General features: G+C 41.6%; 2 protein-coding genes across 8 annotated transcripts in view; one reads left to right on the forward strand and one right to left on the reverse strand.

Annotated features, from left to right (window-relative positions):
• Nucleotides 1-14,164, forward strand: part of rorb (RAR-related orphan receptor B) — a 23,221-nt gene extending 9,057 nt beyond the window's left edge. Inside the window, exons 2-10 of the mRNA XM_034692101.1 lie at nucleotides 6,601-6,686; nucleotides 6,796-6,937; nucleotides 7,181-7,612; nucleotides 7,842-7,963; nucleotides 8,266-8,398; nucleotides 8,557-8,664; nucleotides 8,854-8,964; nucleotides 9,214-9,326; nucleotides 9,498-14,164. Of these exons, the coding sequence (XP_034547992.1) occupies nucleotides 6,601-6,686; nucleotides 6,796-6,937; nucleotides 7,181-7,612; nucleotides 7,842-7,963; nucleotides 8,266-8,398; nucleotides 8,557-8,664; nucleotides 8,854-8,964; nucleotides 9,214-9,326; nucleotides 9,498-9,662 (1,412 nt within the window). The 3' untranslated portion in view covers nucleotides 9,663-14,164. The remainder of the gene's footprint in view (nucleotides 1-6,600; nucleotides 6,687-6,795; nucleotides 6,938-7,180; nucleotides 7,613-7,841; nucleotides 7,964-8,265; nucleotides 8,399-8,556; nucleotides 8,665-8,853; nucleotides 8,965-9,213; nucleotides 9,327-9,497) is intronic.
• Nucleotides 13,465-26,126, reverse strand: part of trpm6 (transient receptor potential cation channel, subfamily M, member 6) — a 22,501-nt gene continuing 9,839 nt past the window's right edge. For 2 of the 7 annotated variants that reach the window (XM_034692098.1, XM_034692096.1), the window contains exons 13-40: nucleotides 25,524-25,577; nucleotides 25,230-25,364; nucleotides 25,009-25,134; nucleotides 24,527-24,798; nucleotides 24,102-24,330; nucleotides 23,756-23,908; nucleotides 23,109-23,264; nucleotides 22,817-22,945; nucleotides 22,420-22,671; nucleotides 22,152-22,326; nucleotides 21,301-21,415; nucleotides 21,005-21,201; nucleotides 20,744-20,876; nucleotides 19,336-19,768; nucleotides 18,578-19,250; nucleotides 18,380-18,474; nucleotides 18,099-18,201; nucleotides 17,788-17,834; nucleotides 17,611-17,675; nucleotides 17,199-17,224; nucleotides 17,018-17,068; nucleotides 16,818-16,883; nucleotides 16,402-16,688; nucleotides 16,206-16,288; nucleotides 15,885-16,090; nucleotides 15,729-15,780; nucleotides 15,542-15,654; nucleotides 13,465-14,712 (exon numbers count right to left, since the gene is read on the reverse strand). In XM_034692098.1, the coding sequence (XP_034547989.1) occupies nucleotides 14,639-14,712; nucleotides 15,542-15,654; nucleotides 15,729-15,780; nucleotides 15,885-16,090; nucleotides 16,206-16,288; nucleotides 16,402-16,688; nucleotides 16,818-16,883; nucleotides 17,018-17,068; nucleotides 17,199-17,224; nucleotides 17,611-17,675; nucleotides 17,788-17,834; nucleotides 18,099-18,201; nucleotides 18,380-18,474; nucleotides 18,578-19,250; nucleotides 19,336-19,768; nucleotides 20,744-20,876; nucleotides 21,005-21,201; nucleotides 21,301-21,415; nucleotides 22,152-22,326; nucleotides 22,420-22,671; nucleotides 22,817-22,945; nucleotides 23,109-23,264; nucleotides 23,756-23,908; nucleotides 24,102-24,330; nucleotides 24,527-24,798; nucleotides 25,009-25,134; nucleotides 25,230-25,364; nucleotides 25,524-25,577 (4,500 nt within the window). In that variant the 3' untranslated portion in view covers nucleotides 13,465-14,638. Of the gene's footprint in view, nucleotides 14,713-15,541; nucleotides 15,655-15,728; nucleotides 15,781-15,884; nucleotides 16,091-16,205; nucleotides 16,289-16,401; nucleotides 16,689-16,817; nucleotides 16,884-17,017; nucleotides 17,069-17,198; nucleotides 17,225-17,610; nucleotides 17,676-17,787; nucleotides 17,835-18,069; nucleotides 18,202-18,317; nucleotides 18,475-18,577; nucleotides 19,251-19,335; nucleotides 19,769-20,743; nucleotides 20,877-21,004; nucleotides 21,202-21,300; nucleotides 21,416-22,151; nucleotides 22,327-22,419; nucleotides 22,672-22,816; nucleotides 22,946-23,108; nucleotides 23,265-23,755; nucleotides 23,909-24,101; nucleotides 24,331-24,526; nucleotides 24,799-25,008; nucleotides 25,135-25,229; nucleotides 25,365-25,523; nucleotides 25,578-26,126 lie in introns of those variants that run through there. The other 5 variants (XM_034692099.1, XM_034692097.1, XM_034692100.1 and 2 more) reach the window with 4 other exon arrangements.

Raw genomic sequence — 26,126 nt, forward strand, 5'->3', positions numbered from 1 at the left:
GACTATGTGTGTGTGTGTGTGTGTGTGTGTGTGTGTGTGTGTGTGTGTGTGTGTGTGTGTGTGTGTGTGTTTGTGTGCACACACTCAGGCAGGGGTTGGGTTTACCCTGTGGATTTTTTCCCACGCCTCCATTCCGTCTTATCCATTTGAGGACACATGCTGCATCGAGTGGAGACTGTGTGTGCGCATGCGTGTGTGTGTGTGTTTGTGTGTGTGTGTGTGTGTGTAGGGAGGGAGAAAGGGCAAACACAGAAATCATAACGTAAGGTCTGCTTTTTCAAGAGCAGTTTGCACTAATGTATGCATTCAGGCATGTCTGTATGTGTCTCTGCGAGGTAGTGTGTGTGAGTGTGTGTGTGCGCCTGTGCATGTGAATCGATGCACTGGATGACAGCCAGTGGCCCCCTTCTGTTCCCTCTCCGTGGCGTCCAATCACGCCGCGGCACAATATTCTATGAGCAAACCACAGCTGATCCCAGACCTGCTATCTGAGCAATTACCCAGAGTGCTTTGGGGCTGCATGGCAAGCTGGACAAGCTCATGCCCTCTGACATAAAGCATGGGGGGGAGGGCAGAGAGACTGTTTTTCTGACTGTTTGTATATGTGTGTGTTGGCAGAGTGTGGGATGGGGGTCGATGAGGATGGACTGATGGGAAAAGAGGAGGCTGGGGGAGTAATATGTATGCCCATGCAGCAACAGTGTGACTGTCTACATCACAGAGTGGACAAAGACATGCATGGCGGCGAGAGATGGAGATGGGGGAGGGGAGATGGACCCGCTGCATGGCATTATGATTATTACTATAACAGGGAGAGAGAGAGAAGAGCAGACAAACAAAGACAGACACAGTACAGGACTGTGTCAGCTCCTGTTAGCCAGGATGCTTCATGTTTGTGTGTCAGCGTTAAGTTTGAGATGGATGAATGAGTTGGGAGTGACAATCGCCCGCACGGGACGCATCGCCATAATTTCACCGTTTTCATAAATTATGAATCAAAAGTCTGAGCTGATAAATGTTATCAAAAAAGAAATTGTGTAACCAACGGTCAAAAACTCAAAGAAAATTCCTTTCTGGTGACATAGTAGAATTAACTCTTGTGACTACAGCTGCTGATTGTAAAAAGTAATGAGTGTACAACAGTTTATATAAGGAATCATTTTCATCATGTTACAGTTATCTCTTCGTAAGTGTAAAGTAATCCACTGTAAAGGGAAAATATAAATACTAGATGATGTCATCAAATGAACAGACTGCTTTGAAGAGTTAAAGATATTTCCATATATATTATTGTATTTTTGCCTCTTCTGCAAAGTCCTGATTTTGCTGTTTATGTTTAGTAAATGCCAGATCAGAGAAATTATGAATGTTTTAATTTATTTATTGAGTACATTTTAAACCTCTATATGAAAACAGACAGAACAGGGGCAAATAGGACCCAAGAGGAAAAGAGAAAGAAAGAAAGAAGTGCAAGAAAGATCTCTAACCGGACTCCAACTAAGAAGTTTGTGGTGACATGGTCAGCACCACAAACCCTGTAACGTCTCCTAAACAATACATCTATGATTGATGATGTTATGGTGTCTGAATTAAAAGAAAAGAGGACATGTGGAAGACAGATGAAAGTGATTAAAGTAGACTTTTTTTTTTTTAGAAAAGCAGATAGTCCTCCACTCTTCAGTATATTTTTCCGACAGTAAAATAAGACAGGAAAGACAGTAAAGTCTGACAGTCCGTTTGAAACAATATGCAGTGGCGTTGTTTCATTGATTTTAATGGGACAGTATGATGTGAAAACATGACAGGAGACACAGGGGAGATAACCCAAGCAGCACTGCTATAAGCTATTCCCAGCTGTGTGTGTTAATCCACTCAGCGATCATGCCACCAAAAGTTTCTCTCGCTGTTTTTCATCATCGGCGAAGGGGGAGAGAAAAAAAAAACAATTGTTCGTCTCTAAGCTCTATGAGACGAAGACGACAGAGTTACAGAGCTGAGAGATGGAAATAGATCATAAAATACAGAAACTGAAATGATTTCCCAGTCACACAGCCACTTACAGCGAGGAGGAAGACTCAAATGAAAAAGTCAAACAGACTGAAGTGGAATGGATGGTGAACAGTGATAGCATAATTCACAGTATAGAGACATCTAAGAGCAGTGCCGGAGTTGCTCAGATTTAACAAGGAGTGGTGGGGGGTAAAGTGCTGATCTCCACCATTCTCCCAGAAGAAATGTAGTTAACTGGCAAGAAGCTATGCATATTTTTAATGAAGAGGAGAAACCACCCACATTCATCCCCAACAAATCAACCCCTGGGACTACAGTACGCGCAGTGTTTGCACTTCTGAAGCGCTTCACATTGGCAAAAGTTATCATAGAGAGTGGTTTTAACAGCTCCATAAGCTGCAATACTACAGCACCAACCTCTGGTGTATAAAAACTGTGTGTGTATGTGTGTATGTGTGTGTATGTGTGTGTGTGTGTGTGTGTGTGTGTGTGTGTGCGTGTGTGCATATGTGTGAGTGTGTGTGTGTGTGTGTGTGTGTGTGTGTGTGTGTTTCTGTTGTACCCTGTAGGCTGAATGAATGAAACATGCATGTCCAGTCTGCCCCTCTAACACTACATTGAAACTGAACATGTACAGCAACACCTAGTGGCCTAAATTTGCTGTTACATTGTCAGTAAGAGAGGCCTTTATAATGGTCATGTGTGTATTGACCTTAATGATGTGTGTGTGATCTACTTATGTGATTTAGAAGAGGTATTGTTAAAATATTGGTGCTAGGCTGCTGCTTTTTTTTTTCCAGCAGTGCAACGTAGATAATTAGGACTCTATTTAGAGAGAGAGGGCCAGCCCAGGAAATACACAGGAGATCCTCACCTCATTAAAAATCAATTATCATAACACACGTGCCAGCGCTACACAGCCCTCACGGCCACAATCAGCTACACACGCACGCGCGCGCACACGCGCACACACACGCACACACACGCGCACACACACACACACACACACACACACACACACACACACACACACACACACACACACACACACACACACACACACACACACGTGTAGAGACTCTCACTGCAGTATAGCGCACACTTTTTTACAACTCTGTTCCCTGTAAAATTCAGCTCCAGTTAGTTCTCTCTGTCTTTCCCTCTCTCAAGAGATTGCTCGGGCCTGATCCTCCTCTTAGCTGAGGAATCGCCAGCACTGCAGTCTCGCTCTTACATAATAACCTCAGGATAACACTCACTCTCCTGTTTGCAGAGGACACTGTCAGTCAGCTCTGAGTGAAGAAAGAAAAACCCTCCCAACCCTGTGAGAGACGTGTGGCTGAGAGCAAAATCACATCTGAAAACAGAAGTGAATTGCGTTCTTTCATTTGCCGTTTTGTTTGGAAATGGATGCCTGTCAGGGAACATCTGTGTTAGACTTCTTTCTCTGAAGTTTTACTCTTTTATACAAATCAACTTTCACTTCAGCTCCGAGGCTACAAGTTTGTTTTATAATGTAAAAGCATGAAATCAAAAACAAAAAATGCATTATCATGCCTCCTAAGTTTGAAAACAATAAAGCTTCCTTGAAGCATCCAGCAGATAACACGTCTTAATTCTGCTGTAATCCACCATTGAAGCCACAGTCTAACAAGGCAGCAGGCATGTATTGTTGGCTGGATGTGGAAGTGGGAGTCCTTTGGTAAACAATTCACAAAGCCTGCGCTGCTGAGAGAGGGCGACAGGACGAACAGTGATGATACACAAAGTTGGCTCCACACAGCGATGACATCACTTCCTTTAAGAGTGTGACAGCTTAGCACATCATCGCAGTGACAGCCAGACGAGTGCAGCGAGTGGGCGGTCACCCTGGCAACAGCAATGCTGTCATGACCGTCTCCCTATATCCTACCTGACAGTCCCCGCTGGCAATGAGCACTGCACACACTCAACAATGCACACACCCACACACACACAGACACACACATATTCACAAACATTTTGTCAACATGTACACATGCTTTATCTTTCTCGGTGTCTTTCTTATAAGTGAAGCACTCACTCAAACCATCTCGCTAACACACACTTAAACAATGCACATGCCCACACGCCCATGCTCCTTCGGGAATAATTATGTGATACAAAGAGGGGAACAATCTCCCATGGGGCAAAAAGAAATACAGTGAAGATATAATATAATCACTGGAGAGACAGTAAACACACTCCTCTGAGGTGGAAAAATATAACAAGCCTTTTCTATAAACCTACAGAAATAATACATATGTATATCCACAGCACAGAAACAGCAGGTGTGGGCTGAACTCATTCAGCTTGCCTACAATCTTGGAGATTTACTCATTTTATGATTCAAAATTTAATCCAACACTTTGACTGAAAGTGCAAGATGAACAGCAAGACTAAGAGGATTGTTGGATGCAAAGAATGAAAGTGATAACAAACGTCCTGTCCTCTGTTTACTGCTCCTACATGGTGTGTGGATGACTACCATCAGGGGGCACAAGTAACCGGTTTTACAGGCTATAAATAGTGCGATGCAGGCCGCATTCATTGACAGCTCTGTGTATGTGTACTCTGTGTGTTGTCCCAGTCCGGTGCTCTGCTCTGACCCAGTTTGGAGCCAGTTGGCAGAGAATTGGTGGAAATGGGTCACGTCTTGAGCTGCACCAGAACTCACAGCATGAGCTCCGCTAACTTCAGTGAACAGTTCAAATGCATGATGCTACGACTGAAGGTCATTCATTCACAGACAGTCAATTATCAATTATTACACAATTATCTGTTGGTGAGCTTGAGGTACGAAAGGCTAGTTCAGATGTAGAATAATATCTACGAAGATAACTATGACAAGGAAGAGTGCAACAGCCACATAGAACGATGCGTAGTCCAGGTTCCTGTTGGACTGCAGGTCAGTCTAATGTTTTTAAAGGTTTTAAAGCTTCCCAGCAGCCACTAGAGGGCAGGCAGGCAAGTGAGAGAGTAAAAGACAGAAATGATTGACTACGTGAACAAGTTATTGTGGAGATCAATCAGTGTCTGTGTTTCTTTAAATGCCATTATTGTCTACATCATCTCCTACCGTGTTGCAAAACAGTGTTTCTGCAAAGGGTGTGCAGTCTTATCTACAAAATAAGTGTAATTCATATGAATCCTCTGGTATTGGCCGAGCTGTATATCCGTAGATGTTAGTGCAGAGGTATTATGATACCTTCTATTGTGAATGATCAAACTCAATGAGGTGTCGACTGAGTGTATGGACAGCTGCTCACGCTCAGTCGCTTAGACAGACAGAACAGTCTGTATTGATCCTCCTCATATGGGATTATCCTATTATACATATTGCGCACCCATTCCTTCCCAGACACTTAGTAGACACTTACTGACTATATATCTGTACAGTTAACACCTAATTCTGTCAAACCAGAAAAACTCTAAAAAGCTCCTACCAATGCATGCAAAAACAACATACTTGTGCAAACTCTGCAAACACACACAAGCCTTGTAAGAATTCACACAACAATTATGTGCACACACTGAATATCAACCCTCAAGAACATGCTCATCTATTCTGCTTAATGACGTGCTCAATTTCTGAAATTCATGGAGTTCCTAAAACTTGCAGAAGTTTGTACAGGTGAGACAGTGCGAGCAGATTACAAGTGACTAAGCGAGTGCTCATTGGAGGAGGGAATCAACTCGTCTGGAAATAATTTTGGATTAATCAGGCCATCTAATCTCTTTATAGAGGGTGTGCCGTCTCAGCAGACTCACCTGACTACCTCTACATCTATCTCGTAGCTCTCAACAGGAACTCTCACATCATATATGATGGACTAGTAGTGACAGATGCTTTTTTGCACTACTCTGAAGTGTTTTGATGTTCATTTTCTGTGCCTTCTGGTTGTGACTGTGCATGGAGCTGCCTATACACAGTGAGTAACAACTGGACAGTAGTTATGTTAGTACAGTCGAAGGTTAAGACTTACTAGTGAGGGCATTACTAAAACGGTGTGTGTGTGTGTGTGTGTGTGTGTGTGTGTGTGTGTGTGTGTGTGTGTGTGTGTGTGTGTGTGTGTGTGTGTGTGTGTGTGTGTGTGTGAAAAAGAGAGAGAAGGCGAGTCAAAGGACAAGTGTGTTGCTTCAAGTGATGTGACCTGTTTTCTCATTATGGGCAACCTTTGTAACCTCCAGGGGTCTCTCTCCTTCAAATGTTACACAAAGAACCCCACACACAATTATCACTTATGTGTGTGTGAGTGTGTAGAGAAGTGCATGTATAAAGTACTCATGAGGCAAGTCATTAGAAAAACTTTTACAAGGACACAGATTATCTAGATGTCACCTTGCCCTTGTGAAGCTGAAGTCACACACATACTGTTCACAGAAACGTTCACACAGTGTCCTACAGCCAACAAGGCCATGTGCTGTTTTCTGACCTCAAATTAGAAACACATTGAGGTCTAAGAATCAGCAATGTCCGATTCAACCATATGTTCTCAAATACCTGATTAAAGAAGTGTCCAAATCTGTCAGTTAAATGTTGTTTTTCCTGTCTTCTCTGTCTGTTTGCAGCCCAAATCGAAGTAATACCTTGCAAAATCTGCGGAGACAAATCATCAGGTATCCACTATGGAGTCATAACGTGTGAGGGATGTAAGGTAAGACTCAAGAGCCTTGAGCTCTCTCAGTCCTGCACATTCTGTTCTCTCCAGCTACCTGTGACCTGTGAGTCTGTATTAACGTTCTTTGTTGACATGATGTGTTCAGGGTTTCTTCAGACGGAGTCAGCAGAACAATGCGGCGTACTCCTGCCCGCGCCAGAGGAACTGCCTCATCGACAGAACAAACCGCAACCGCTGCCAACACTGCCGCCTACAGAAATGTCTCGCCCTAGGAATGTCCCGAGATGGTGAGGCCCAGTGTTTAAATATTTATACCTAAGTATGCATGCAATTGCACAATGACACCTGAATCCAGCATTGATTGTGTTTCTGCGTGGTGCATGAGTGTACAAACGATTACCTGCAGATCCTACATCTTACATCTTCCAGTCATTCTAATTTCCCCGGAATGGGTGTGCTGAAACTTTGAGACCACCTTTAGTTTTTGGTAACAGCTTCGTCTCCCTTCACTGTTTTGTCTCCCTGTACAGCGGTTAAGTTCGGCCGCATGTCCAAAAAGCAGCGTGACAGCCTGTATGCAGAGGTACAGAAGCACCAGGCACGGTTGCAGGAGCAGCGGCAGCAGCAGACAGGAGAAGCAGAGGCCTTGGCACGTGTTTACTCATCCAGCCTAACCAACGGACTGTCCACCCTTAACCATGAGATTGGGGGCACCTATGCCAATGGTCACGTTATTGAGCTGCCCAAGGGTGGACATGGTAACGGTGGCATAGTCCAAGGTGGCTACTATGGGATGGATTCCACCCAGCCGTCTCCTGATCAGTCAGGTTTGGACATGTCGGGCATGAAGCACATTAAACAGGAGCCAGTGTACGACCTGACGCCAGTACCCAACCTGTTCAGCTATGGAGGCTACCAAGACACTCAGCTGGGACCCAACAACGTCAGCATGGGAGAGCTCGGTAAGGACTGTGATATTTTGCCCTAGACTGACAACATTAAATGATTCACTGTCTAAAGTCTACAAGATCTGGAGAAAAATGCATGTATGCATTTCTTTGGTTGCCTTGAAGCCCTGCTTGTCCTACCCCTATATATACACCATATACTAACTGTTTAATGATTTAAATAAATAATGCCTAAAGGATATGGAAAATAATAAATGAAATAACAAATGATCCTCTCCTCCAGACCGGATTGCTCAGAATATCATCAAATCTCACTTGGAGACATGTCAGTACACAACAGACGAGCTGCAGCAGCTTGCCTGGCAAACACACTCCTATGAAGAGGTCAAGATGTACCAGAGCAAGGTGAGGTTTTATCATGATAACTTACATTTTCAGCTACCCCTGCCACACTAGAGGTATACAGTACTTCAACACTTGGATATTTGCTATAGTTGCACTTGAGTTTTTATTACTTCAGATGTGAATTCAGTTTGGATTGTCTTTCTGCTGTCTTAAAATGAAAATAAAATGCAACTTTAGTTACAGCAAAGAAAAGGTGAAAGTAAATGTGTTAGAGATGTGTGGGAAGAGATGTATTTCATGATGTGCATATAGTGACTTAAAGACAGTTGGAATAAAAGTAAACTGGGTATGTTTGGCTTTAGCCTCGGGACGCACTGTGGCAGCAGTGTGCTATCCAGATCACCCACGCAATCCAGTATGTGGTGGAGTTCGCCAAGCGCATCTCAGGGTTCATGGAACTGTGCCAGAATGACCAGATCCTACTTCTCAAGTCAGGTAAGTTGATTGAACAGAGCAGGGTTGCATCTGAATTATACATTTCAGAAGGCATAACTCTGCAAAAAATATCCTTTACCTTACTGTTTTGAGACTATGAGGCAGTGAATCAGAGTAAAATGATCCCAATCTAAACTTCTTTTCCATGGATCTTCCAGGTTGTTTGGAGGTGGTCTTGGTACGGATGTGCAGGGCGTTCAATCCTCTCAACAACACTGTGCTCTTCGAAGGGAAGTACGGAGGCATGCAGATGTTCAAAGCTCTAGGTAAGACATTACTGCCTGTGAATTTATCTTGGAATAAATGAGGGACAAGTATAATGCATGAAAAACGAAATGAAAAACTCAAGACTGGGTTATTTTTGTGCATACATGACAGGAATAAGTTAACTGATAATCTCTCTTCCTTTTTTCTTTCCGCCCTTTCTTGTCCTCTTCTCTGCGTTTCCCTCCAAGGTTGTGATGACTTAGTGAGTGCGGTGTTTGACTTTGCCAAGAGTTTGTGTTCCCTGCAGCTGACAGAGGAGGAGATCGCTCTGTTCTCAGCTGCTGTACTAATTTCCACAGGTCAGTGCACATTCCCTTATATTAGAATCCAGGAATTTAGTGCACACATGCAGAGTAAAACAAGACACCTATAGCATTGGTCCCATGTATATATTAAGCAGCAGAGCCACATTCAAAATCCATGTAATCAACCATTATGTTCAGCGCCCTTTTGCTGAGTGGACTTAATGGAAAGCTCTCTAACAAATGTGTATGCTCAGAAAGATTTATGATTGAAATAAAAAATGTTTCTCCTCTTTTTTAACTCAGATCGACCATGGCTAATGGAGCCTAGGAAAGTTCAGAAGCTTCAAGAGAAGATTTACTTTGCTCTGCAGCACATTATGCAGAAGAACCACATGGACGAAGATGCATTGGCCAAGGTGAGCCACACCTTGGAAGACAAATCAGATCAAGGCATCAAACAGAGCCAAGTCAAATGCTGACAAAACTCCTTTCAAAGTTTGATTCTGTACTAGACTTCACCTGTAAGTTTACCCCGTGTGTAGTTCATGTCTAAACTTTCGTGACCGTGTCTTCCTCTTGTCTGGCAGTTGATCAGCCGAATCCCGACGTTGTCAGCCCTGTGCACGCTCCATACTGAGGAGCTCCAGGCCTTCCAGCAGCTCCACCCAGAAACAGTCAACGTCCTCTTCCCGCCGCTCTACAAAGAACTCTTCAACCCAGATCCCAACTCTGCCATGGCCATGCCCAAGTGACTGCCTGCGGTGCCCGTGCAACAAATAACGTCAGCAGAGGACCAAGAAAATATGAAGACAGCCACGACTGACGAGGCGCCAGTGGATGTGTCGACTATGTCATCACCGTGGCAAACACATAATACTAAGCACCCCCAGCCTCATTTTGGACTGGGGGTTGGTGATTCATCCGCCAGAAACTTACAGTTATCGCCAACAATACTAGGAATGTCCAGCACTTATCCCATCCTGTTCACCGATACAGTCTGAAGAATGTATATATAAATGAAACGCGCCTCGGGCCACAGCCTAAGCGAGGCTTCCTCCTGTCTCCTGAACTGAACTGACTGACCAGAAATGTACAGACTTTAAAACATCTAGGAACAATTTTAAGCTGTCAATCTTTAAAAAAAAATGGGTAAGTTAATTTGTTTTAACTTTGAAAAAAAAAAACTTTTTGTTTGGTTGATTTTTTTTCACCTGAAGAAATTGTGAGGTTGAAGCTGGATGGGGGAGGGAACTGTGGATTTAGAGAAGCTATTGTAGATATTCTTCTAGTACAGAGCGGATTCCAGTATTACTTCTTGTTCTGTTAAAATAAGTTAGTCCTAATTTAAATATACAGCAGTCCACAGAGGCTGGCTCTACCTTGTCTATGTGTTTTTATTTTATTTGATAGTTTCTTGTGTACAGAATTTGTAAAGTTGAGACTTGTAAAAGAATATTGGGTAAAACCAGGAGTGGATTCGGGGTTTTGTTGATATATAGAAGCCTTGTCTGGATTTTGTTCATATGTAAAGAAGGTACTGCATCCTTCTAATGAGAACTTATAGAAATGTAAAGAGAGCATATGGAGGATTTAAAGAAAAGAAAGAAAATAATGGCTACTACTTTTCAATGTGAAGATATATACATAAATATTCTATTTTGCAAAAAAAATCAGGCAGATTTGCCATCCTATCAATCATCGCTGCAATAACGTCCAACAAAAGCTGGACTGCTTTCGAACAATCAACCAGAAACAACCAATCAGAAACTACGACCTCATTATAAACCCCTTCTCTTCCCAATTCCTCGAACCCTGTCCCCTTTTTCTCTTATATACAGGAGTCTTGACACTAGTTTTGACTGATACATGGACAGAAATCACAATGAAGGAGTGACTTCGTTGTCCATCCGATAGAAGGTTAAAAACTTGAATTTAACTCAAATCTTGCCAATCTTCAAAACCCTGTTTGAGTGCTGTACGCCCTCATCCCTCTCATCACTATTTGCACAATCCAGTCCATGGATGTCAATCACTCCAGGCTGTGAATATGAAGGACCCTTTTCTCTAAAGAGCAATAACTTTCACACTGCCTTTTTGATCTTGCTCCTCTACTTTCCTCCTCTTCCTACTTTTAGCTGTTCAGAACAGGGTAGAAGTTTATACAAGAATGCACTATATTTGACTCTTTATCATGAATTACGTCAAACAATCACCTCTGTGGATGGCACTCATTCCACAACAGACTCTGTAATGTTTTAATGTGAAACAACATGATCCGGTGCGGACTCTACAAAAGCACTGATTGACAAATATGAAGATTGGCTTCCATCCAATGACCTTTAAAGCCACTCTGAAAATTCACACAAAAAGCTGTGATAGACAATCACTTTTGGCTTTTTTTTTTAATCATGCCATCCTTATTAGCACTTACATATTTACATTTTCTTCTGCTGGTTCTACATTGATGTTATGTTGGAAACATTTGGCCACTGTGTAAAATCACTTCTGTTTGAATATTTTTGAAGTTTTCACAATCAGGGTGAAGAAAAATGTCAAATTAATGAAGCTACACATGTTTTACAGTTTCTTTTTGTTCTGCTTTCACCTCCTTGATAATCTTTATAAACTGCTCCCTTTAAAATAAGTAATCACTGAAACTGGAGACCAACTTCCATTTTAACGTGCTAGATAAATCAGCTGATGAAGTTTTTTTACTTGATACTTTTGACATAACAGTTTTGCTTAAATTGCACTCAACTTTTACCTCAAATTTAAAGACTTTAGACTCTGATTGAGCATCATTTATGCACTTCAAGTGGAGTTCTGACTTTGGTTGTCTGTTGTTTGCAAGTGTTCGTTACACAGTGGCCAAATCCTCAACGTAATGTAAGGGAGGACACACTCAGATGAGTTGTGTGCTGACTAAAGACACTGAAACAGTTCAAAGACAAAGGATGTTAACAGCATGCGAAACAAGCAGTAACGCTCTGCTGAAATCCATCTGTTTCAAACTCTTTCCCAGTGATCCATTCATAAGACCCATCCTTCATCACCTAACCCGACCCCCCGATCAAAGGCCAGTGACACTAAAGACAATCACTTGCTCATTAAGGCTTGATGCACTACACAGCATCTCTCAGGGAGCAGCTCTTTTTCTGACTTTGCATTAAAAGAGGGTTTAATATTTTTGCAAATTTACAAAAAAATAACTATAAAAGAAGTACTTTTTAGGATAACAAAGGCATACGCTGCCAACGTATGCTGGCAATGGAATCTGCCCAGACAAGGCTTTGATAAGTATGCGTCTGTGTGTATGTGTATAGAGCATGAATTCACTGTCCAAATCTCTTTAGAGCCCAGACTGTATGACAAGCATTGTTACGTAGCACATGAAGAAAACAAAAAGAAGATATACTCTATGTCAGTGTGCTCTTGTCACCTCTGTACACTCATGTTTACTGCTCATTTTGCTGCTTTCGGGACAGAGAGGGAAGTCCACTAGTAAGCTGTGAATCAGGAGCCATCACACGACCCCTGGGACAGTGAATTCCAAATCTGATTATGAAGTTTTTGTGTGATGTTTTTATTTTCCCTTGTTAGACTGTGAATCACAGGGGTGGGATGGGGCTGTAAGAGGGGATATGTTGGCAAGAAGGAGTGGCAACGCAACACTGTAAGTAAGAAACTGTAGCAATAAGAACTGGAGGCATTTACTACTGTCATGTTTGCATTGTAAGATTATTTTTTATTTTATTACTATTTACTATTATTATTGTTCTTATTATGACTACTATTCTTCTATTACTATTAGCCTATTGTTGTTCTGTTCTATTTGCATGACGTTTCCTTACAGTGAAACACTGGGGGCTTATTTGTGTTTTCTCTTCTCATGATATTGTGAGTTCGTGGGAGGGAATATTGGCAGGGTGGGCAGTGGGTTTAGGGCAAACTCCACCTCAATTCAGTCAGTTCAAAGCAAGTTTTTTTCACAAGCTGAAATAATTTTTAAATAAAATGCTCTTATTTATACACAACCATTTTAAAATTTGTTGTTGGATTTGAATTTTTTTTTTCTCTCAATCTTTGAATGTGTGAGTTGGTACAACCAGTCAGTGAATGGCCCTTTCTGAACTGGCCTTATTGAACCGGATCAGAGACCCTTAACCTGCTCATGGGAGGGAAATGAAGTGTGTGTGAGGGGGGGGTTAATCTATTCTGAATGTCATGGAGGAGCCTGTTCAGTGTGAGGGGCTGAACGAATCATACGCCTTTACCACTCAATCACCGAAGACCGATACCACAGAGCACACAGGTTTGTCATACCGTGTGATGACTCAAATAAATTGCGCAAACATTTTTAATAAAGTTGATTTGAAACACATTTCTTACACTCAGTCAAACACACGCCACCCGACCCTCCTGCTCCCTTTCCTGAGGAAACCTGTGTGAGTGTCAATGTGTGTGTGAGAGAAAGAAGAAGAAAGAGAGTGAGATGTTTGCTCTACCAATGCTTTGTAAACTTCCTTGATGCATTACACGTCCGTGCAATTGGAGTAGTGTTGAAAATTGTTAATTTATTGTTTAGAATGTCTTTGCATCCCAGCAAGAGCAAATAAAACAAAATGTAGCAAGTCTGTAGCGGAAACCTGAAAGATGCTTGAGTTACAGATTCTCTTTTACACAGGACTTACAAAACAAAATGAAACAAAAAAAAAACACAATAAGATGAAACTTTTTCTTTTGTTGTTTTCAAAGTGCCATAGCTAGTAAGGAGAGGAAGAACTGGCAGAGTGGGGCATAGACGCTTTACTGTGAGTTTACTTGAGAAACCAATCAAAAAAAAAAAAGGGGAACTCTGAGGAAAATGTGTATTTGATTACACTGACAAACCGTTTTTACATTTTATGCTTTTTGTGGGTGAGAGAGGACTCTGCTGGACTCTGAACTCTGACTTCAGTATAAATCAAGAAGCTCTATAGTTTTCTTTAATTTTCACATGAGGATGAAAGACTGTGTGTGTGTGTGTGTGCGTGTGTGTTTGCATCCATTTGCATTAAAGAGAGCCAGAAACACCCACGGGATAGATCGGAGGGGGTTGAAGTTCAGAGCTATGCAGGGCCCTTACCGAGTCCTCCTTTGAGATGTACATACAATGTGAAGGTCTGAAGTGGTTTTTGTTAAATTCTATATTTTATCGCTTTTGTAGACATTTCGTTGTGGGAAGAAAAAAAAATAAATGAAATTTTATGCGTGCACCTCTGTCTGTTTTTTTATCTCATATATACATATACAAAATTTGCATCACATAAAAATTGTCTTTGGTACATTTATCCATAAAAAACAAGCATCCAGTATGTCGACCACAACAGTTATTTTCATCGTATCTCTGTCATATAATCTGACAAAGTGCAAAAAATAGACTATGTAATGTTAGCTCTTATAAAAGCATGTGTGATATAACTCTATAGTTACTTTGTTGTATATTAATAATAATATATAACACAATGTGCGTAATTATCTATTCTAAATCCAGTCACAGATGACTAAAGATAAGTTATCACTTTTCTATCTGCATGTTTCCACTGCAAAGAAACCAGGGCTGACAAAGACACCATGGAAGTGTCCTATATGAACATTTTTCAGAGTGTGTGTGTCAAGGCAGACATGTCTCTGTACATGTGCAGCTAAAAGTGCATGTGTCTTTTTTCCCTACTTCCTGGGTCAAAGGTTACATCCTGGTTTTGTCGTCTTCCTCCCCTGACGTTTGCTCTGCCTCGCAGCTGTCCGGAAGCTTCTTTAAATCTGAGCAACAGAAACATCAGTTAGCAAAGTGTCGCTCCAATAACACAGTCATTACCACAAGAAAGAGAATACTGACAGGCCTGGGAGGAAGTCCGCGCATCCCGCATGAATAATTTGGTTTGATTTGTTACAGAAATCTTGGAGAGGACACAAGAAGAGGAAGAGGAAACACAACACACCTTTGAAATATCAAAACAAGTGTGTCTGAGTGTTGTGTTTGTGTGTTTGTTTGCTGGGCTTGTTTGTTTTTGAGCACAGTTTCTTTTCGAGCAGTTATCCTCTAGATGCCGGTATCGTGCCTACCCAGAGACGTTAATTAATAGCTAATCAAAGCTAATGTCTCAGCAGCACATCGCCAGCACAAAGACATGATTAATACGTAATCAAAGGCCGCGGAGCACAACGCACAAAGCAGGGCCCACCCCCATGCCTCAAACACCACTGTTGTTATAGAAATAAACGAACACTCGCGGCTTAATTAGCAGGCTGTTGGTGTGTGTTGTCTTCATTTGAAGCTGTTGGGGATTCATCTCAGAGCCAACGTAGGCCTCCTGAGTGACGACACAGAGGTGACATACACGTACATTCATACACACACGTGCACGAAGAAAAAAAGTCAACTGACAAATGAAAATCCCATGTAGACGCTAAGGAATGCAAGCAACACATTATTTAAGACACAATCTGTTTTCTTATGTATTTCAAAAAGGTTCAAATGCACATCCACTCATCCTCTCTATCTCTCTTTCTCTAAATTTCTCTCTCTCTCTCTTGCTTACAAACACACATGCAAACACAAATGCCAAATCTAGATCTAGCTTTGTCTTACCTGGCAGGCCCAAATTGCGGCAGCAGTCACCACAAGTGTGTTTCTGCAGGAAACCCTTGATGGCAGCATCACCGAGGTTATCAGGACCAAAAAGCATCTCACCGCGGTTACCACTGCAAAAGGATCAGAACATGGTTTCATCTGTTTGATCAATATTTATTTTCAAGTAACTTTCACGTTACTGTACCTTTGATCGTCTGCCATGATGACTGTAGGATCAGTCAATACCTCTCCAACTCCTGAGGAAAACAAAAACACATTATTAAAAAAAAATGTAGGCACGAATTCAACGACTCATGTGAAATACATGCCAGACACAATTACTCAAAGTGAAAGACGCAACCTTGTATGTCCAGCACCAGCAGTTCTCTGCATGAGTACTCATATGTCCAGTGAGAGAATGCTATCAGCAGTTCTTCCAGTGAACAGCAGGGGGCGATCTCTTCTCCTGTGTTGTTGTTGTGCTTCCTGAAGTCACCAGACATGTAGCTCTCAACTGTCAGCCACTGGCCGTTCGAGTGCCACAGGATCAGAGAAACATCTAGAAACCTTTTTGAGACAAAACAACGACAGTAAAGACAAGGACAAAGAAACACACACACACACACACACACACACACACACACACACACACACACACACACACACACACACACACACACACCTTGGAGAGTGCTGCATATCATCGGGTTTGACCTGGTTGAACACTTGCATCATCTTCTGGGCTGCTCTCTGCTGCTGGATCTCCTGCAGGGATGTCAAACAGAGGGTGTCATGACGTGAAAGATCTTTTAAAACTGTTCAAATGTTACCAAGAAGGTGAAATTTCTTAGATTATGAGCATCTTAAAGTATACTCACCCTTAAACAAAGCTGCAGTGCCGTGCTACCATGGAAGTACCTCTGCCAGGCGCGTACCACCTCCGGCCTGAAGGCTTTGACTACATATACCAGACCTGGTCTGAGTACATCCTTTTCTGCCCAGGTACACAGCACCCTGCTGCCTTGCCGCAGACCCCCATCCAGAGAGCCCTCCTCACTGGAGAGAGGCTGCAGTAAAGCAGACAGGCCTTGTGATGACCAGGATGAGACTGTGCTGGATTCAGAGGTCACTTCCCCCAGAGAGTAAATGCTCACCTCTTCACCTCCTGCAGAAAAAGGAGATAATCAATACATAAGGTCGGTGAAAGGAGACAAAGTGAAATAAAGGATACATATTTTACAAAGAAAACAACAGTAACACACAACAATAAGGGGACTGTGACAACAAACATTACCCAGAATAGAAACAGGAGTGAAGGGAATGGTGTGAGCCAGTCTCATCAGGTTGTTTTTCTCCATAGCTGTAAACATACAAACACAACAAAAATCACAACTACGCCAGAGCTGAAGCACCAGTGTACTAACTTTTTATATTTATTGCACCAAAAATGTTTTCAGCTGCAGCTTATCACAACTCAGAAAACCATCTTCATACCTGAATAGTGCGGATACAAATTGTCAGTGGACTGGAACGACAAGCACTTTACTGCAGAGAGTAAAACAAAGACAGAAAAACAAGATACCTCATTGAAACAAAAAAGTAGGGATGGAGTTATTCAACTGCATTAACAAAGATGGCATCTAAAAAAAAGTTCAAACTTTATGTTGACAAATACCTTCAGTAGCAATCCCACTCTGTAATCTAGAAAAGAAACACAAAGACATATATTTTAGTCCAGAAGGTTTTTTTTTTTTTTTAACTTAGTTTTTATTTTGGTTTAGGCAAGTTAAACATTCATTTATACATCTTTACTGTATCTGTTGCTATATGGTTACATAAGATATAATAGAAAATAAACAAAACACAAAAGACATACCTTTAAATGAATGAATTAATAAATAAGAGTAAATAAAACATATGTAGAGAGATAATAGAAAAAGGAATGAAGGAAAAAATAGAAATAAAAATAAAAAGAAGTGAATAAATAAAAGAAGCTAAAAAGAGCACATCACTCCACCAACACATTCGTCCAGAAGGTTTTTATAATACATTTAAATACTGGCAGGAGAAATTGAAAGCATACTTACGAGGACCTACGGGTCATTGATTTGGCCAAGCTGCTCCTCGCTGAGTGAGTGGGGCTGCACACATCCTGAAAGCCAAAGCAAAGATAATCAGGCTGATCTCACTGACATGTTATGTGTTCATCAAATCTTTTAATTACGATAACTTCAAACTAGTCCCCTAATTATGAACATATTTACCTGGTGGGAAAACACTTGCTTCTGCAACAGATCCATTGGATCAAAATCTACAAAAAATACAAATGTTTCTCAAAAATTTGACACAAGTTTTCACTTTGAATATTTCATGCACTGAACTTCTTTTAGTTCACTGCTCCTTGTCTTTTAATTCATATTCTGAGAAGTTTATATAATAAATCAGGGAGATCAAACATGCTCTTAATCTCCTCCCTGACACCCTGTGAATTCAAGCTCAACGCTCTGATGACAGTATTTCTCATAAAAATCAATCAGTGTATGTACTTGATTTGAATTGGACTGTAGGTCCTTACTGAGCTGACTGAGGCTGGTTGAAGCAGACCAACATGTAGGTTCTCCTCTTAGTCTCTTGAGCCTCCTCCAGCAGGCATCAGGCAAATGGGACTGCATGGATACCTGTTTTCCATTACAGGTAGAGAAAAGACAGATAATCAAGCAAATGGTCACTGAACATGAAAGTGAAAACATCACATGGGTTCAAGTTCAAATTAAATGTCTTATCCAAGTATTACTGAGCTATGATGAAGTTTCAGTTGGAATGAAATCCCAACATTGTGCTCTTATGTTATATTACAGTATCTGGACTTCTCTCTTGAATCTTCACTGTCTTCCTGTTTTGGATTTTCTCTCTGCTGTCCACCTGAGTGAAGTCAGAGGACTTGGACCACTCTGTAGAAGAAAAAAAAACATCTGCTGAGGCAATAGAAAATAACAGCATGACGTCATGAATAGTTATGTTTTCTAACCCCTGAATTCTAAACTACAGTGTTACCTCTGCTCCTGCTGCATCGTCGCAATGTGCCATCCATAAAAGCCCTCCGACCAGGCAAACTCGCTCTGTTCATTGGTTCATCTAGAGAGGAAATTGATCCCCTCATCTCACTTAGAGGAGCCCCAGAGAAAGTCATATTCTCTACACTGGATGAGAGGGACCTGCTATGGCCATAGGGACGGTCTCTGGACAGGCAGGCTCGCCTGGAGGACTTCAAGGGTCTGGACTGAGAACTTGATGAATCCCCCAGAGAAAACGCCTGATTCACCAAGCCCTCAGAGATGTCCTGAGGGTCGGACAACAGGAGGGCATTGCTAGAGGCTTCGGATACTTCACTTTCAGACAACTGTTTCTGCCCCCTTTGCTCCTCTCGTTCTTCCTTCGCTTCCTCTTCCCCTTCTTCCTCCTCCTCCTCTTCCATGGAAGTTTCCTCCTGATTGGGATACAGGTATGGCTCACACGTCCAGAGTTTATGATGTGATGACTCCAAGCTCCTATGAGAAAAAGGAGATCCAGAGCAGGATTGTCCGCAGGAGTCGCAGGGAGTCTGACCTCTGAAACCACCGAGATGAACTCCGCCTCCATAAAAGTGAGAGAGGGATAGACAGGATGCAGGTTTAGAGCCTCCTTGCCAACTCTCACCAGGACGTTCAGCAGCAGCACTATGTGAGTCCTAGAAGGGAATGTATAAGCTGAATAAAACGCTCCAGAGTTCAGAAATTACTGGTTATCATGTACAGCTTTAAAACACTAAATACCTCCTTTGCTCCTTCCTCTCCCTTCTCAGTGTGTCCTAGTCTTCCTCCCTTGCTCCTTCTGACATGGCACTCCTGTGATGCCAGCCGGCTGCCCGCTAGAGTAAAACCCTTCAGTAAAGAAGGCGGGGTACTTTTACACGACTTAGACATCGCTCGCCCCGTATTAAGCACATCACACTCTGCTCCACTTCTGTGCGGGAGGGTCCAGCTGTGAGGGAGGATGTGCTGGGACGCCATGACTGATCCGCATTTAGCCAGGCGTGCCTCCTCCTGATGCAAGCTGTCGGAAGCAGAGAGCAGTGTGAGGGTGTCCACAGCCAGCACGGACAGGTCCTGGAGATGACCCAGCTGAGAGTCCAACTCCGACAGGCTGTCCTGAACAAAGTTCACCTTCTCTGAGACCTCGCCGACCATCAGGCACATCTCCTCAGCTCTGGAGGGAGAAATACAAATGTGCATGCTTTTCCCAAATATGTTTTTTAACTTAGACTAAATAAATCACGTTTGCTATTCTTGCTGTTTACAAAATCTCACAGCTGCCAAAAATAGTCAGTTAACTGTGAGCTCATATCAATGTCACCATGTGAGTGAAAGCCATGTTACGCTGTCTGTCACATGTAAAAGAAAACTGATTCAAATTCTAAGGAAATTTTGCAAAGTAAAAGCACTTTGATTTGATGACTGTAACTTAAACAACATCATTTCATGTTTGTTTCATGACCTTCCATGCTGCTTTTTTACTTGTTATATTTAACCACAGTGTCTTTTAACAAGTGTCTGCATTTTGACGTCTATTTGTAACCCTGTTTTTATTCTTACTGCCTTTTTAATGTCCTGTAGCACTTTGAGTTTTTTCCAGAATGTTAAGTGCGTGATAAATAAAATGCATTATTATTTCATTATTATTGCTTTAATCAGGATGTAGAGCACAATTATAAAGGCTGCTCTAAGTTATTCCCATGCATTAAATTCAAGTAAGGTAACAGCTTTTTGGGGCAGAACAAGATTAGACTCCAGTATTTGACTCTGAAAATAACCTAATTCTCTATCACCCTCATTATATAAAAACACTCGATGATGACACGAAATTACGCCTAATTATGTTATTGTTGGACTTGTAGTACAAGGAATATTTTGCTTTGGATTGGACACAGATTTATGACCTTTTACAGATTACACTAAAACTAAGTGGTACAGGGAAACAGAGGAACAACAAAGCACATATATCCTCTTAAGTGCATCACATAGAGTTCAATGTTTATGTTAGCATAAAGACTCAGGTAAAATGTAAAAGGCCTGTGGATATTCACCCGTTTTTATATTTCGTGAAAGGGAAAATGCTGAAGTGCAATAAGTACATGTGACAGTTGTAGGGTCATATACAAATCTATGAGTGTATAAATCCAACCTCTCAGCTGTTGCTCTGATCCTCTTTGTCTGGCTGCTGGAGAGATCTTCACTCCTCTCCAGAAAGTACACCTGAACACATCTCTCCTCAAACTCATGGAGCTTTTTATGATCCTCATGTCCCAGGAGGAGCTCTGATGACAACATGTAAAACAAGTGAGGACATTTATTTCTAAGCACTTACAGGGAATTGAACTAAAACATGCACCCAGATGGCTGCTGAATTTATTTTCTATCCACAGACAGGAACGGTGGTACTCACTCAGCCCAGAGCCTCTTTCTCCCTGCTCAGCATCCCCTCTACATCTCCTGTAGATGGCTCTCAATCCAAGGGTCATGTGACTGAGGAGGATAAGGGGCGGTGGCAGCCACGGCCTCTCCTGGTAGGTCATAATGTAGCGATAACGGTTGTACTTCCACAGCTTACTGGATGTTGATTCCATGTCAAAGTAGATGTTGCTGTTATCAAGAAGACACAATTTAATTTACATTTATTGTAATAAATATTTCTTCTTCCAATTCAAATATTACATTTAGAGTTATTTATAATATTCTTACTTAAAGAAGGCAATGAGAATATTGACCATGATGATATACTGGAAGAACATGTAGACAGCCTGGAGGAACGGAGTAAGAAAGGCAGCAGGAGGACATGGCTTGCCGTCGTCACATACTGCAAGCATACAAACATACACATAGTCCTTATACTAGCAGCAATGAAAACGTTCAGCAGGGGAAATGTACTGTAATATGTCAGGCACCATTCACCGCTTGTATGTTCTAGGAAGGGATTAAATTATGTGTAGCTACTTTACAAAAATCAAACATACTTATGGACCATAAGCATCCTTTATTTTCTATACATAGGATTTAGAAATGTGGTTGAAGCTAATATTTAAAATATTATGTGTAGGACTGATACATGGCAGTGAGACAGAAAAAAAACATTTTCAAGAGAAAACAACTGAACAGACATCCATCTAAAATACAAATATTAGATTATGACTTTAATTTATTTTTGTAACATTACGTTTGCTTGAGAGTTTCATCTTAAGGAACAATATTTTGTAAGTATGACGCTTTAAGTGTTTCATAAGTTAAAATTATGAGAGCCCTGAGCAAATTAGCAAAATTGACCTTTTCATAACGTTTATTACATGAACACACTGTTCATGGGTGAGTCAGAGGTGAGTCAAGCAGGAGGAGCTTGATTTGCTGTGAGATTGACCAGCTGAATGTTCTGGATTTTAAATCCACGATTCACTTCGTTTTAACGTTTCATATCCCCTGATTTGTAAATGTGCCTTCTTATGAGGCAAAGGAGAAGTTGACCTTTAAGCACCTCCAGTCATTAAAGGCAACATGAAATCACCATGGGTAAATTCTACTGTCTTAAATCTAAAACTAACCATCGATCTCCACAGCATAAACCTCTCCATAGATCATCCAGTACGGCTGGAAGACGACATCTCGAGCTAAGCTCCAGGATGGCTCCTCATCAGGAGACAAGATGGACTTCCTGGACACACCGAAGCTTAGCAGCACTATCGCCATCATCACCACGATGAAGAACATGTTACTGGTCTGAACAGAGAGAGAGGAGGGAAAGAGAGGAGTGACTTAAAATATGCGTAAACATTTTTCCTCTGAAAGTATTAGTGATCAGTTACTACACACCATCTTAGTGATCATAGTAAGGTATGGGCCAGCATACTGATTGACAGCTAGCAGATCCATCACCCTGACAAACCAGAAGATGATGTCCAGACAGTAACTGATGCGGCCTGCCGTCCGGTACGGCTCAGCAAGCAAGCGCATCGCCAGTCCAACGAGGAAGAGGATGATGGCAATGAAATCTGATATGTTCCAGTACTCTGAGAACCAGATCTTCAGCTTCTTGCTCAGCTTCCTTGGCTCAGACATCAGTACCTAATCAAAAGGTAGACATTTGAATTTGTGCAGTTTGAGGATGTAACAGAGATGTAGAAGTCATAAAATGTGATACGTTATTTTATTCTAATTACTTTAAATAACAAAAAAAAAAAAATACATGTTTCTTTACCAGCTATCTTACCTCTCTAGTTTTCTCCACTGCAGTTGACAAAATGTAGGCTATTACCAGCCACTCCTGAGTGCTGGGTAGATCCCCCATCTTCACCAGGATGACGTAGGAGAACAACATCAGAAAGCCCAAGTAGGAAATCTAAAAGCAGAAAAAATTAAGGAAAACTATTTAGGTAGCAACATAGAGAGATAAGAAAAATATACATTAAATATCACACTGCATCCAACTTTAAGAAGGCTATGGATGATCTATTTTCAGAGAAGGATGTATCCTTAATTAAAGCTACATGCACACAACGTACCGTGTGAAACCAGAACTTGACAACAGGAGCTGTGTAAAACTCATAGACTGTCTTGATCAAGGACAGACGCTGTAGAGTCTCAGGGGAAACCGTCTCTGACACAGGACCAAAACACCTGTCATGGAGAGACAGGCCTCCCTCAGCATCCTGACTGCCCTGTGAGGAGAGAGGAGGAAAGAGGTGAATGGGGGAAAAGAGAATAAATGTAAAACGTAAAAATTATATTTAGAAAAAAAAGCCTTTGAGATACAGGTTCCAGATGAAACAGTAAAGAAGAAATACCAGGATGTAACAACAACAAAGGCTTGATGGTACTCAGACTCAAAAATCACATGGAAGTGGAAATATTTATATCATCATGCTGCTGCTATTTTCCTCAATGTACGCTTATAGTTCAACAAAATACTTTTTTTTTTTTCATGACACTTTGAGCTCTTGAACTGCTCCAGCAGTGAAAGAACTTAAAATGAATAATATGTTCTTTATTCTGAAAGGCTATCAAAAGTTAAATTAAATCATTGCCATTGTATTGAAAAAGTTTGGTCCATCAAAATGTACCTCAGTCACTTCATTTCAGGGCCCCTCAGCCCTGTGCTGTGCTTAAAATATACAAACATCTAACCCTTGGTCAGCTCCTGGTGCTTTACCATGTGATCAGTTCCTTCCTGGGCTGGTACTGATTTCACAGTGTCAAGTCCAAACAGCATTGCCTCCTGGGATTGTGGCACATGGCACATTTCAGCTTTGCTTTTAAACTCCAGTAGTAAAATGGCTGGAGGTAGAAGGAGACTCAAAATGATCTGAAAGAAAGGGTGACATGGACCAAGAAAGATTAGTACACCATAACTTTAAATATGACCTTAATGCAGCTTTTTTTTTCATTGGTATTTAATTTCAGTGTAGTCATCACACTCTAAAAGTGTTATAAACATGAACATAATTTGCGATTTACCTGTTCTATCAAAAAACACTAACAATGTTTGCAATGCTTACCTTCAGGTAGGAGTTCTTCCTCATGTTGAGCGGACCGGTCCAGAGATCTGTGAGGAGAGTCTGTGTGCAGGAGTGTGAGACGAATGGTCTGTGACATGAGGAGACAGCCATCTGCAGACAGGTGAAGTGGCTCCAAGCCTCCATCTCTGAAGTCAGCAGCTTCATGGCCATCTGCTCGTTCTGACGAAACGCACAGTCTAACACATCAACAGCCAGCTGACCAAACTCTCTGGGACAAAGAGAATGAACAGACATGCAATCTTAAAGGAAAAACCAAACCAGCTGCTGAAAATAAAGTAATAAAATATTTTAAAAGATGAACTCACAACAAGCAAGACAAGCCCATCATACCACTAGGAATTACATGGTTGTAATTGTATGTATGTGAAAACTGACAATGCAGTCAGTAACACATTTACACTCACAGCGAGTATGTCTTCAATCGCTCTGCAATGTAGTCGTCCATGCTGCTCTGACGGGCCTCAAAAGCCATGGAGCGGTACAGCTGGCAGGCCACAGTGGCCCGTGCAAGTGCTTCCTCGCCATGCTGCCAGAGGAACAGCGCCATCTGCTGACGCTGCTGAAGCACGGCCCACACAAACAGGTCATTGAAGTTGAAGGGAACCAGGAGTGGAGGGTCACCAGGGCCAGGGCTCGGCGTGATATCTTGACTACTATCGAGTGGCATGTCTTGCTTCTAGATTAGAATCAAAGGAAAGAAACATTGCAAACAGAGATGGAGGGATGCAAGAGGGGGAAAATATAATGGAAGAAAGAGAAGGGGAAAAGAGAACACAGACAGATCTGTACAATATTTTTTCTCTCTGCTGTAATTCTGTGATATGAATCAAGAGATCAGTGTTTATACGATAAATTACCCATGCTGAAAAAAAGGTCCCCTACCGACCTTTGCTTTGTAGGGCTGAGCAGTTCTAAAGAAATGCAGATCCTGGACACTCCTGCTCAGGTTAGAGTTTAGTATGAATCCCCTCCTCTGTTTAGACAGGGAAGTGGAGCTGTCCCGTCTGCCCTCCTATACACGCCATAAAAAACAATGACAACAAGTCAAGCCCTTTTCCAAATTGAAGCACATCGTACAACAAAGGGGTTCAAACTGTTGATGCTCACTTTGTCTTGTAGGCGGCTGTAGGCAGCTCTGAAGTGTTTTCTTGTGTAGCTGCTGCGATATGCTCCTCCTATCAGGTACTCTATCACCAAGCCCATGTCAATGAGAGAGAGGCGATCACCCAGAGGAAGGGAAGTCTACCCAGACATAAAAACAGAGACACAGTAAATGAAGTACACTTTGATGAAGCGCAAATAAAACCAGCTTAATATCGTGTGTAAAGGACAATCAACACTAAGTAAACAGTGTTATCTGTTGTTTACATCATTCAAGGTGTTCACATGCCCACTTTTCACCTGTTTTGCATCTTCAACAAGGTGGTGGAGGAAACGGTCTGTCTGCCCATGGGACTGTGGACAGACATTGAAATTTCATTTTGAGAGAGTAGAAAAATAGATGGAAAAATGACAACTGAGAGAAAACACATTTTTTACTGAGCATGTACAGTAGCAGATCTGGGATCCTTTGCTTGTTTCTTAGGGGGACTTATTATCCCAGAGTAATGAATAAGTAAACAGGCCTTAAGACACAAAAGATAAAGGCAGTGTGGAGAAAGCCAAGTGTGAGTTTTATGATGAGACAGAGCCTTGTGATCTCAGAGGAATCCTCAAACAACAACTGGGAAGATATCCTGAATGCGATTGACCAGGAAACACAGAGCTGAGTGGTGCAAAACACTTACAGAGCATTATTGTGATTCCAATCAAAGCTACAGTTTTTGTTCTTCATGAGGAACAAACAGAAGAAGAAAGAATCATCTGTTTGTTGAGAAAAGTGTGGGTAAACAAAAGAGGAAGTGGTATAGAAAGATAAACAGAGGGTCCATGGGGTGAAATTTTTTCTCTTCAATGAGATTTGTTTAGTTACTTTTTTCTTTTTTAACCAAGAAGCTGAGAAAA

This window comes from Notolabrus celidotus, chromosome 9, assembly GCF_009762535.1.
Source record: "Notolabrus celidotus isolate fNotCel1 chromosome 9, fNotCel1.pri, whole genome shotgun sequence".
Classification (NCBI taxonomy): domain Eukaryota; kingdom Metazoa; phylum Chordata; class Actinopteri; order Labriformes; family Labridae; genus Notolabrus; species Notolabrus celidotus.